The sequence below is a fragment of the Archocentrus centrarchus genome, chromosome 17 (assembly GCF_007364275.1).
Source record: "Archocentrus centrarchus isolate MPI-CPG fArcCen1 chromosome 17, fArcCen1, whole genome shotgun sequence".
In the NCBI taxonomy this organism is placed as follows: domain Eukaryota; kingdom Metazoa; phylum Chordata; class Actinopteri; order Cichliformes; family Cichlidae; genus Archocentrus; species Archocentrus centrarchus.
In genome coordinates this window covers 11,894,739-11,908,088 of record NC_044362.1, presented here as the reverse complement: position 1 = coordinate 11,908,088, position 13,350 = coordinate 11,894,739, and the positions used below count along the sequence as shown (strand labels likewise).

General features: G+C 41.1%; 1 protein-coding gene across 1 annotated transcript; it reads right to left on the bottom strand.

Annotated features, from left to right (window-relative positions):
• Positions 1-178: 178 nt before the first annotated feature.
• Positions 179-12,468, bottom strand: scinlb (scinderin like b). Its single transcript, XM_030751340.1, has 17 exons — positions 12,347-12,468; positions 10,377-10,564; positions 9,037-9,191; positions 6,809-6,970; positions 5,623-5,772; positions 5,103-5,192; positions 4,557-4,689; positions 4,161-4,249; positions 3,850-4,065; positions 3,634-3,767; positions 3,351-3,441; positions 2,235-2,405; positions 1,972-2,146; positions 1,509-1,624; positions 1,262-1,339; positions 1,105-1,165; positions 179-991 (listed from the first exon to the last, which is right to left on the bottom strand). Exons 2-17 carry the CDS (start codon positions 10,555-10,557, stop codon positions 831-833), a joined length of 2,163 nt encoding a protein of 720 aa, XP_030607200.1. The 5' UTR covers positions 10,558-10,564; positions 12,347-12,468; the 3' UTR covers positions 179-830.
• Between the last annotated feature and the right edge of the window lie 882 nt (positions 12,469-13,350).

The following is a 13,350-nucleotide window of genomic DNA, read 5'->3' as shown; positions in this document are numbered from 1 at the left end:
GCTGTGAGCAGAGCTTTCTTTTCTTTTCTTCTTCCTACTTTTACTGATGCTGTAACAAGATCCCACCCCCACCCCCATGAAACAGAGGAAACTTTGCAGTTTCTGTAGGGAAATCATAAATATGCTGATGGTGCTGTGCACAGGTTCTCAAGGCTCAAGAATATCCAAGAACCACAGATCTGAACTACTGTGAGCTTTATTTAAAAGCCATTCATGCGAGCATTTCAGGGTCATTTCATGGAGTTTACACAAGTGTCATGCACATCACATACCACTGTTTGACAAGCACAGATTATGCATAAAAAAAGCATGTAACTTTTAGCAGGGATACCACTTTCCAGTATCAATAAAATAAGAACACCATGCACATATGTTTAGTAAAGAAGTTGTTTTGATATAGTTCATTAAAAGAAAGTGTATTAGATCTTCTGAACACACGTAGCAGAGTAAAAGACAGAAACTGAGGATTTGTCCAGCTGCCTTTCATATTTTCTTATTTCCTGTTCATATTAGGGACCGAGTGGGTATTTGCTGAAGGTGTGAAGGCAACAAGCTTTTGGAGGCAACATAACAATCGACCATTTCTACCAATTAAATGTAATTACTACCAGAGGCCATCATTTGCATGCAGATGGGATTTATTCCCGTTTGTGTTAAGTCCAGTGCACCACACCATGACCAATGCTTAGAGGCAGCCATTCAGACTCTTAACAGTGATAACATCAGTTTTATGGCACTTGGGGATTGGAATTAAAATGAACAAAAATAGCAATAGAGAGTGCTGGATAGGGAAGGAGTCAGACAGAGATGGAGAGCCTGCAGTTCTGATTTCAGAAACGGGCACGGATTCTATCCAACGGATCATGTTCCCACATCTTGGAATCCCACGCCTGGTACCAGCCAGTGAAAGTTGGAGGCTCTGCTCCCTGTTTAATGGTGGTGATGGGAATTCCTTTGCGACCAGAGGGATCCGAGTCCAAATACTCTTTTGCTGCATGACAAGAAAAAGAGGAACATTTTATGGCAGCCAAACCCAGCAGCTATGAAAGCTAGTGAAAATTACATTTGTTTACATTTGTCTTTTAAAACTGTAGCGCAACAAACCTATTTTGGGAGCTCCTGCCTTTTCCGCGTCATTAGCGTCATTGCCAATCCAAATGAAGAGCTACAGGAGGGAGAGACATCAAAGTCAGAGTTTTCAAATTATGATCTACAGAAATTTTGAAAGTGACATTTTACACGTGCGTAAGGCTCATTTTACCTGATCCCAGGTATCCAGGAGCATTACGTCATCAGTGGCCAGATCTGACTGAGTGAAGTCTCCAGGTACTTCTTCCACCTGAGAGCAAAGAGAAGTAGGTTTGCGTGTATTCAGATGTCATTACTCCTGCTGATTAATGCTATATATTGATTTACTAATGTAATTTTCCACATCTGTATCCAAATGTGACATCTAGACTCTTTTAAAAAGATTTGAGCTCCATTCATCTCTCCACTCTCTGACTTACGACGAGTCTTCCTGTTTTGTTGGAGCAGCCAAACAGACGTGGGGGTCTGACCGCCTTCTGCAGACTCTTTGACGTCTGGTAATCCTTCTTGCCTCCCAGAGCAGACCAGAAGTCAGCTGTGAGGGAAGAATAAGAAACAGACTTCAGCTACATGTAACGTTTAATTGGCGCTTTGTTTGTTTGGACAGGAAGTGACCCACAACCTCTTTGGGCAGCTGAGCAATGAGATGCAGCATCTTTTTAAGTGTAATCAAAACCAGACCAGAAATGTTTATGTTCTGTGTTACTGGCCCCATCAGGTTTTAGTGTAACTGGCAAATAAAGGCAGAATTTGATGGCTATACATAATTAATTTCTTCACTTATTCAACCCTTCTGCTTTTTTGTAGGTAGCTTTAAAACAGCAGGCGAGAATTGAGCAATATCCTTGGAAAGTTTTCACTTGTTTTCTGTTGGTCACCCACCTGGCTCCTTGCCCTCCGACACATTGTTGGGACTACCACCCAGGAAGCCCACCACATACTTGGCTGCGCCCACCTCCTCATCGCTGGCGCCCAAGCCCCGCCACACATACAAGGCACTTGGCATTTTCAGCACAAACACATCATTGGTGTTCAGATTGGATGCAGTAGGCTTGACCTGAGGATGCAGACAGGTAAGTTAAGGAAATAAGAACTCGCAAACACACACACACACACACAGAGTGGGGTGCCGCAAAATGGCTTACCTCCACTGCGCGGGTACCATGAGAGGAGCTCTGCCGGATGTGGAAGAGGCGAGTGCTGCCGGCCTGTGTCTGTCCACCTTTGCGTGAAGTTCCTCCCATGTGGATGATCATGGGTTTGCCCTGGAAGATGCTCATGAGGTGAGGAGGCTCCTGACCCTGGGTCACTCTCACCTATGAGTGGGTGAAGCTTGGTCATTGAAATTAACCAGTAAAGGTGTGATTTTTCCAGTTATTCTAGTTTAGCCTACAGTAGATTTTTGTTCTTGGGCTGATCAACACCAAAGTGTATATCAGTATATCAAGTATTAGTGGGACCATATCACTGTTTACAGCAATAATAAAACTGACAATAAATTCATGCTCACTTGATGTTCACTATAATAAATCAAGTTTCTGCTAATTGATTTTCATACACAAGGAAATGAAACAGAACTGAAATAAAATCTAAAATGTATTCACAAAATGGCAACATGGTTTCATGACAATCATCTAATATTTTGAATGCATGTGTGTTTTTAATAAATTTTGAGAAAATCTGTAAAAAACATCTCAGAAAAGTCTTGATGTCTTCATGATTGCTGAGAGTTTGATGTATAATGAGCAAACTGAGTGTCAAGGTTTACCCATGTTTTAATGCACATCTTGTAGTTATGACAGCTTATCTGTGAAAGGGCTGCAGTTTGGATGGTGTCTGGGGGTCAAAATAAAAACTAAAGAAACACCGCCCTCTGGTGGTTATTCTGGGTGTTTTTGGTTTGTTTTCTTAGGGGATATATGAGATAATTAGTATTTGTCAGCTACACTAAAGCCTCTGTAATAGTTAACAAATTCAGGAGTATCAGGAGACAGGCCATTTGTGAGCTACAAAAACTCATTAGATACACACCAGGAATGAAAAATGTGTGTACTGTGGAAAGTGTAATGAGCAGATTCATGGAAAGATTAACGTTATACATGTAAGTGTATCTGACCGTGTCAGTCATTCAGGAAGAAAAAAAGATACAAGCACAATAACTGCTGATATTATTTTTAAGTCACAAGTCTAGTTTTTAAACTAGACTACAGAGATCTGTTTGTGTACATAATCTTAAGGTGTCCATTAGGTCATGTTCTAACCTGAACTGGGGATCCTCCCATTGAGTCATCCAGCTTCACCGTGAGGAACGCTGAAGCTCCCAGTTCGTCTTGTGTGCACGTCAGCCCCTGCCTGACACAGCAGCACCAACACAGTTTGAAACAGTTCACTTGTGTGTGTGTGTGTGTGTGTGTGTGTGTGTGTGACAGAGATGTCAGATAGGGTGTGTCGGGATCATGTCTGCACAGATTCTGCAACAGCTTTTAGATGATACTGTGTTACAGAGATTATATTCTTTATACATGTTTTACTCTTTTTACCCACCAGGTGTATATGATGTGTTGCTCCCGGGATCCCTGTCTGTAGCTGTACAGGATGATGTAACAGTCTCCACCATAGAACTGACCGTAGGCAGAGGGATCCACAGGGACTTTTTCACCATTCTCGACACGCCAGATCTAAACGTCAAACAGCAATCTTTTTAAACAATTCACAACTCTGTTCACCTGTGCTATCGTTTCACTTTTTAACACCTCCTACCTGGACTTTGCCCTTGCCATCATCCACCATGCCGTGCTGGGCCGCCATGACTTTGTTTGTGTGTAGGGTAGAGGCATCAAAGGGCACCTGCTCCACCTTGGCTATCTTGCCAATAGTGTAGGCCTTACTTGGGCCTGTGGTTGCATCCTTATCCCTCCAGTCAGAAAAGAACTGCTTAAAGAGAGACGTTTCACCTCCTGCAGGAAGTACCTGGATCTGCAAGGCAAAAATTTACCTTTACAGTTAGCTGCACTGTGGAATATATAATTGCAATAATTTTGTCAGACTTATTAATTATATGTCGGCTTTACTGTTGTTTTGTTGCTGTATCCCTTGTCTTTGATGAACTGCTGACCTGCAGCCATGGCTGCTTTACGCTCCGAAGTGTTGGCTTTGGGACCTGTTGGAATCAGATAAGACACGACAAGGCCATCATTTTTAAAAACAAAGGAGGTGCAATTCTTCCTCGCACTAATTAGAGAGAAATATCTGGTAACTATTTAAGTAAAGAGGCTGATTGAGGCAGGTATATAGTACAGTTATAAACTGTCATTATACCACTGTTTAGTCAAAACTGCCAAGAACACTGACGACCGAAAACCATAAATGTAGATATCAATTTGTGCAGAAAAAAAATAGCACTGCGGATGGCATGGGAAAATAAAAGCTAATGTCAGGAGCATAATCACAAAAAAGTTCTACTGTACCTTTCCATACAAAGATGGTGTTGTCCACCCCGTTGTCCAGGATGTAGCACTCCTCTGGAGACAACATGGCCTGTTTGAAGGGACTGGATTCAGCTACAGATGTCACCTTCATGGAGCCAGACGCATCTGAAATCTGAAAAAGCAAAGAGGTAGCATCAGGCACTGACTTAATTTTCAAAGGCACAATGAAGAGAACTCATGAACGGAGCACTGCAGACTTTAACATTATGAACTGCCAACAAGGATGCCATGTTTTTTTTATTTTATTTTGCCCAAAAACTTGAGATTTATGGTCTGATTTTGGAAAGTCTTCTTCAGTGACTCTTCGAATAGATAATTAACATCTGCGACTACCCTTGCAGGTCATGGTGACTGGGCTGCAGCTGGTTTCAACTCAGTTCCACACAATAATAGAGCAGACATTTTATAAGCACAAGATGACATTTCATATCCTGCTTTGTGAAATAGCTTAGCTATGAAATCTTTGCACCCACATATGGAAACCAGTGTGATTAAATTGATCTGACTGTCACTTGTGTTTCTCACCATATAGAGGGCACCCTTCTTCTTGTTAGAAGTCTCCACCTTGTCATCATCCGGAGTACTCGGAGCAATGGCGGTTTTTGCTCCTAGAGCCTAAACAACAACCAAAGGCATTAATCGCTTAAGCTTTTATCATCATTAGCACTGATTAAAATAGTTTTTTTAAAGCACACAACAGCATTGGTAGTGATTTCTTTCAGCTTCATTTAGATTAAAAAATGTCTTCCTAAATTGAAAGTGTTCATGTTAACCCCCGCCCACCCCCAACTTTCTCTCTCATTAGACCTCTGCAGAGTTTACCCTCCACTCTTGCTGTAAAGGAACTGTCTACAAAGCCACCCTGGCACAGAAGCGCGTCACAGAGGTCAGCATTGTGTCCCGTCATTCCCACACTGACTAACTCCATGGCGGTCTAATGCATTAATTGCACTTAAAGCTTCTGCCTCGAGTGATCACCTCTGAGGTTAAAGTGTGGTGACATTTACTAGAAGAGGGAGAGAACTGAGGAATGTGTGTGTTTGACCTCGACGATGGGAGGCAGCTCATCCCCCTCCTCGACCATATGCACTTTGGCTCTGCCATTCCTCTCATTATCTCTGATGCTGATGGCGACCTCGGAGGCCTTCAGACGCTCAAAACGGTTACACTCACTGCCACACCACTGATAGATGTCCTGCAGGAGAGAAAAACCCAGGAAAGCAGATTTTAAAATGTGTAAGCCTTAATAATTTCAGGGAAATTACAGAGGTTAAACTACTCTCTCTCTCTCTCTCTCTCTCTCTCTCTCTCTCTCTCTCTCTCTCTCTATATATATATATATATATATATATATATATATATATATATATATATATATATATATATATATTTATACATATTATGGAATGCCGTTTAGGAAATATAATATATATATATATATTGAATGAAAACTGACGTCACGGAAGCTCTTGCGCCATCTAGTGTTTTCGTTACGTAAAGCACATAATGTCGCTACAAGAAATGACACTATGAGTCAATCTGCAGGGAATTTAGTGGCAGAAATCCTAAATAATGAGTAGCTAATTAACACCCTGGCAAATGCATGAACTGGCCAACATAATGCTAGCAGCAGTGTTCCTAATCATACTACTGATGAAGAGTTTTATTCAGTGAATCTCTCAGGTCAGACAGCTCCTGCGTATCAAGCTAACAATAAGCAGAACATGCCTTCCACATCCACATCTCAGATTCTAGACAGGGCCTGTTGTTGTGGAGGGTGCCTGTGCATGTTCTGCGTAATGTTAGCTTGCATGCAGGAGCTGTCTGACCTGAGAGGTTCGCTGCATTTGGTCTTCCACGATGAAACAGTGAAGATGAACTGCAGATTGACTCATAGTGCCGCATCTTGTAGCGACATTATGCGCTTTACGTAACGAAAACACTAGATGGCGCAGGAGCTTCCGTGACGTCAGCTTTCATTCAATATATTCAGACTTTCATTCAATATATTCAGACTCTTATTTTAATATATATATATATAATTTCCTAAATGGCATTCCATAATATATATATATATATATATATATATATATATATATATATATATATATATATATATATATATATATATATATATATATATATATATATATATATATATATATATATATATATATATATATATAGACACACATACAGGTAAACATACAGGTAAAAAAAAAACAGCTCACCTTTCCCAAGTCAATGATAAAGCAGTCTCCTTTGTTGAAGCTGTTCCAGGACATTGCCACCTCTGTTGCTCTGATGATCCTGCGACCTTTAACGTGAAGCAGGCGCTTCACATCCATGTCGTTGGTCACTACGTGCTTGAAGCCTGAGGCCACACCGCCTTTCTGCAAAATCAAATGTTGATTTGCATGAAGTCTTATCCCATGAATACAAGCCTTAAATCTTAATTTGAATTAAGAGAAGATGAATTAACTTTACACATGAGCCACAGTTATAGTTACAATTACTACACACAGGCCAGATGACTAGATAAGTCACAAATGGTTAAAGGGAGGGTGCCCAACACAGCACCATAAAACCTTAAGGAAGAAAAGGTGGGAAAATATACAAAGACAATGGGGGAAATTAAACTAGTGTGGTGGCTTGAGGATAAATGAGGATGGTGGTTGTCATGTGCCACCACAACCATTGTACCTGAGAGTTGCCATTATCACGTAATGTGCCATCCTTGGTGAAGCCAATAAACAAAAGGAGAATTTACAAAACACCACTGGAAAATGAGCAACAGAAATACTCTGAAATACACCATGGTTCTTTTAACAACTAAAATCTAAAGCAGAGATTTACCCCTCTCAGTTTATAACAATGTGGAAACTGAAGAGAAATAGTATTTAAATTAAATGTTTGTTTTTTTAGATTTATAAATGTCTCATATTGTGATTTTCTTCAGCATGATACCTCTGCAAACTGCTTTGCACCCCCCCCCCCCCCACACACACACACACACACCAGCTCCACATTTGTATATTTCTAGCCTAAGTCAGTGCCATGCCTGCCATCACTGATGCTTCCTCTGCTCCGTGGTCCTGCTGCTCTCACACAGAGCTGTACCACAGATGGAATAGCAGCCCTCATTTGACTAAAGTGGTCTTGACTGAAATGTGGATGAAAACAACAACAAAGGCGGCTTTCTTAAATTAGCCTTTGAAAAATTCACTCAGAAGAGTCAGCCGAGGACAGAGTGTCGTTAGGCTCTGGGGGCGTAGCTAGTTTGACCTCTAAATGGAAAACACATTCAGGCTGGGTTTTTTTTTTTTTTTTTTTTTTTTCATGGTGACAATGCATGCTCTCTGTATTCTGAGAGTTTCCTAACACTGAAGTTACCAAAACTATGAAGAGAAGATGAGGTTTGGTTCTGTTTTTTCACTTCTGTATGCTGAGGAACACTGTGAGTGTGTTTGGACTGTGCAGCATATGCAGAGCAGAGTTTCCATCCTCTAACAAAAGTAGTAAATAAGTATTTGGTCTAATTATGTTTAACTAAAGCCAGAATGGGGGTTGGATGGCTTTTTTTATGAGAAACAGATGGCTGTTAAAAGCGGCTCAGCTTGTGTTTCCAAGTGTCCTTTTTTTTTGTACAGGCTGGTTGCCTCGGCTATAATCAATCAGTCCATCAGACACACCCAGAGACAGAAATAGTAAAAAGGGGGCAATGCTGTAATTCCTTTGAACTTCAGAATCATCAGCTCATCTCCATAGCAGAGTTCACAGGACGCTGACAATCAAGAGATTTGCAGAGACGTTTCAGAGCAGTACTGTTTCAGCTCTGAGGCATCACTGTACATAACACTTATACCCCTTCTGTATTTTAAAGGGTTTATTATTTAATTGCAGTCTGAAAACACATTAGAAAAAGAATCTAAATCTTCACAAAAATGCTGCGTTTTCAGTTAATAATCTAGACCAGTGGCTCCCCTTTTTCCTACCTGTAGCCTTTTAATAGCAGCACCGCGCCACAGCTTTTACTTTGAAGGTGAACACTCCCAGTTTCCAGTTTGCTTTGCATTTTTTTTTCAAGTTTTAATACTGCTCAGCTCGTAGTTACAAATTGTTTGCAGACAAGTCGGCAACTTCCATGCAAACTACAGGTGACCGCAGCGATCTGGCAGTGACCAAAAATCATAAGGAGGCTTTTGGTGCAGAACCCTCTTTAGAACAAATATGGCAGACAATTCTCGAGCAATATGCAGCTGATGCCATGGGAGAAACCTTCACAGTCAGCCGTAGTGTGACTCTTTGTTCACTCACTGCCTGGCAGAAGGGGTTTTAGCTCCTCTACAATTAAGACCACACTCTTTTTAAGCCTTTTTCTGATTGGCTGCCCCATGCAAACAAAAGGTTTGAACGTAGGTGGGTGGGGATTATATGGTTCACATCCAGTATTGCTCACCTGGTACTTGATGCCTGACTTGAAGTATCCCATAAAAGTGTTGGATTCATGGTTCTGCACCTCCCTGTACTGCACCGGCCCACCACCCAGGAAGTCATCCAGCTGTGAGGAAAAGATGGCCACTGCTCCACTCTCATCCTGCGAACACTCATCCCCTGCAGAAAACATACGTTTGTAACCGGCTAGTTCTGGAAACAATCTGTAACTGCTTCACATGCACACTCAAGACTCAAGCACTTTAGTGTAAGCAGTGACCTTATGGGCCCTCTAAGTCAGGACTGGAGTCATAGTTATAATCACATCAACCACATGAGCAGCAGAGCCTCTCTGTATCCCGCTATTACTGTCAGATGGCACACAACGTGGATAAAACTATTTCAGAATTTTGCATGAGTAATGCTGATTCCAGACGAAGGATTAATTATGGTGTTATGAGGACACTAATGTCTTACAGATGCTTGCAATGGCAGCAGAGGACTAAAGGCTTGTGAATCTTAGTGCTGGCATTGCATGCAGACTGGCAGAGAACTGTGCAAACCTGCAGGAACTTATGCCAGTCTCTAATGATCTGCAGGGGCATTCCACATGTGAGTCATCCAGCGGTTTGTTTTAAGTGTGTGTTTTTGTTACGCAACCAAAAAACAAAAAAAAAAAAGAAAAAGAAAATACTGCGGTTGAGAATAGACTTTGCCTTCTTTAAGGGTAGTTAAAGTTACACATCACTGAGCTCTCTGTGCACACATAAATTAAGGTAACAATGATGGACGACAACACCAAAAAGGGAACTGTGCAGAGGAGAGGACTTTCACAAACTCCTGTTACTTTTTACCTCCTTAACAAGGTGGAAGATGTTTCAGCTGTGAGGTCAGAAAACCTGAAGCAATTTTGAAAACCAGGCTTATTGATGCAAACACATGAATTTCTAGTCTCATCAAACCCAAAGCTACATCTGTCTGTTTGAGCATTTAAGCATCAAAAATAACGAGGAAATGCACCAGGAAGTGACTTTTTAAAACAATAATAAAACTATAAATATGTCACCTAAACTTGCAACAGAGGCAAATACCTCCCTCTTTCAAACATTATACTTTATTGCAATTAAAACAACATGATTTGGTGATTTTTGGTGCAATTAAACTGTCTCTGAGTATTACCACTCAGAGGCAGAAAACAAGTGATCAAAGTGTAAAATGATATTTGCCAAACAATAAAAATTTAATCAGATCAACTATTAGGGACAGGGGAACAATTTGCAGTAAAATGACTTCTGCTATTTTCTTTTTAACCTCATATAACCTCAGTAGAGTGCAAGACTTTACTTAATAGCATCCAAGTCTTACCCAACCACATGTGTATGTTGTATGATGGGGCTGAGGTAGTGAAAAGCACCAGATAGGCATCCCCGGTGTAAAAGTTGCCATGCAGGGCCTTGGGAACCGGTTTAAGGTCCATGTTCTCGATGCGCCACACCTGCAGCCCTGGCTGCTTCCCTGCAGTTTCAAACTCCTTATGGCTAACCATGATGGCTCTGAAATAAAAAAAGAGGAAGAAAATAGTATTGAAGTTACAGGAAGCTAGATGGAGACCGAATCATTTTAATGTTTTTGCCATGCAAAACTTTGCTGCAAATGAAGTCTTAGTGAACCACATAAAGAATTCGGGGAATGCTAGAAATACAGAAGATGCTGGTGAAAGAATTGACAAACATAATGCAAAAGTTATTTTCTGCAGTCAGAATTGTTGTACTTCCTGAATAACACAATCTTTAAGACTGTATCTGAAAACCAAGAAGGGCTTACCCACAGTGGTTATAAATACATGTTCTATCTCCCCTGTGGGCTTCTTCTATATTTGGGCTCTTAGTGTATAGACTAGAAAGACCAGTTCTTTAACCACCAATCTGTCACGTACTGCTGCTCACATTTATAAACTACTGAGGTGCATTTGTTTTGTCATTACTAAAAACTCAGTAACTGAAATAAAGCAGGTTTTAGTAATAGCTGACCGATGCAAGAACTTTGTACCATTATCGCCATACACTTAATCAGAAAATCATGTCTCTGGCAAAATAAACAATACCACATATCACGCTGTCAATGCAGTATGATCTGTACTGCTTGCTTCATAAACTCTTATCTATTTTTATAGCTGATGGAGTGAAACACAGCTTGATGTTACTGTATAACTACTACATGCGCTGATTGCTACAAACCATAGTGAGCAGAGCTGAAGCAGCGAGGAGTGCAGGAAGTTACGGGAAGCTGTTTTTCTTTTAGAAATAAAAATTTATGTTGTGATAAGAGTATTTGCTCCAAAGAAGTTGAGAGATTATACAGTACAGATTGCCAGTTTGTCCGGATTACACAAGAACCAGATTACAAGCGTGGCAGCAGGATTATTGCTGCACTGAGGCTGTAATGACAGAGCTCTGACCACATCCACTTCTACTGCTGTGAAACCATAAACTTACACTTCAATTACATCCACTCCATCTATTAACTACCATGCTGATCCTGCAGGGTGTATTATTTAAAGTTGTTAAGAGTATAAATCATACACCAAACAATCACACACCGTGCCAATTTGAATGCTTGCTACTGCTGTGATGTTTGTTGCACTGTGTTAAATGAGTGACCTGCAGCTCAGCTTTCAGTGGGGGAGCAAAACACACCCAGTGGACTTCCTATAAGACAGGATCAATAAATGCAGCACTATGGACAAAGCTCCAGCTCGCATAAAGCGAATGGACTGGAGCCAGATGCACTGATATTAACACTAATGTAACACAGTAATGGGCACGATGTTGCAGCTCTGCGGGGAGGTTTATGCTGGGAAGAGCATCTCTATCTTCATCTACTTTTCAGCTTCCAGTAACTGCGCTTTTCTACTGCAGTGGAGAACGATGTGCTGCTTCTTATACGGTGAGATGAAAAAGGTGCATTTTTAATAAAGAGTAAGCTCTGTTCCTTCTTCCTCCTTTTTTGAGTACTGCTACTACCGTCCATACTTCAATTAAAGCTTTTTGCGCTCTATTTCATTCACAAAATAATAATAAACAGAAGTAACAAAGAAAAAAAAAAAAAAAAAACAGCAACAACTGGAGACTTTCCACATCTGGAATTTCACTCGCTTCAAACTTCCCAATCCTGACTGGCTACAAAAATCAGCGATCACGAGTTCATATCGCGAGCTGTGCTGCCTCGGTCTAAGAAATTATGCCAGAATTAAAAGTCTCCTCAGACAAAAGAGCAGAAATGTCACAGCGTGTGCATGCATGTTAACTGGGGGGAGAAAAAACGGGAAAACTTACAGTTTGTTTGCGGGATGAGTCACACAGGAGAGAGTGAAGAGCGGATCAGCGGGTGGAGATTGTAGATGTGGGAGTGACGCGATTATGGAGGCTCTTTGGTTTTTAATGTTTTGCAGATGACGAAAAGGAGGAGGACGAGAAGGAGGGAGTGTCCTGTAAGAACACTGGTCAGGCAGTGTGAAGCTTTCTGAGAAGAGAGGAAAGCTTTGTGACGAATAAGGAAGAAAGGCTACCTGTTAACTTTTTGTGCCAACCCGATTGTAAGCTGCTTGTTGCACAGTGCAGAATTTAAAGCGTTGAGGCAGTGTGGGGGGAAAAAAAAGGTCCTAGAAGTAGCGGCTGAATGCGTGTCTTTGCGTTCGGCTTAAGATCGGTCTTAAGCCGAACGCAAAGACACGCATGAAAAAAATGACAACAGGGAAAATGTGTCTCCCGTTGACATCCTTGAATGTACAGGAAATCAAATATTGGGAAACGGTCAGTAGCTACATTAAATGAGAGCATTCAAAATTTTTATTCTGTCTCAATGCTGTCTTGTTAGCTTAAGGATAAACACCCACACCCAGTCACACCCATCCTCTACCTGCTGTACTCATTCTCTTTCAGCAGTGTTAGCAGAGACAAGATGCACAGAGATCCTGGCATGGAAGCCTAGACTTTACCGACGATCATTACGGAGGAACAAAAACACACCAGCCATTAGTTTTCCCAGACTTGAACCAACTCCCCGCGAGAGGGAAAACTTTATTCACACCCACCAGTGTATACCACATGTCAAAAACAACACGCCTCATTGGCTGTCGGCGTCCTCTGCCACATTAATATTTAACAAAAATAACTTGTCTGTAAACAACAGGAAACAAACATGCCTTTTGCACAATTGAGAGCATATCTGCCAACACCCCCACTTGCTCTCACATTGTCATTCTTTCAAATAACAAAAACATGAGGTTTCTTTCCTTACACTGTATACACTGATACACAATCAACCTCCAAAAATAAAC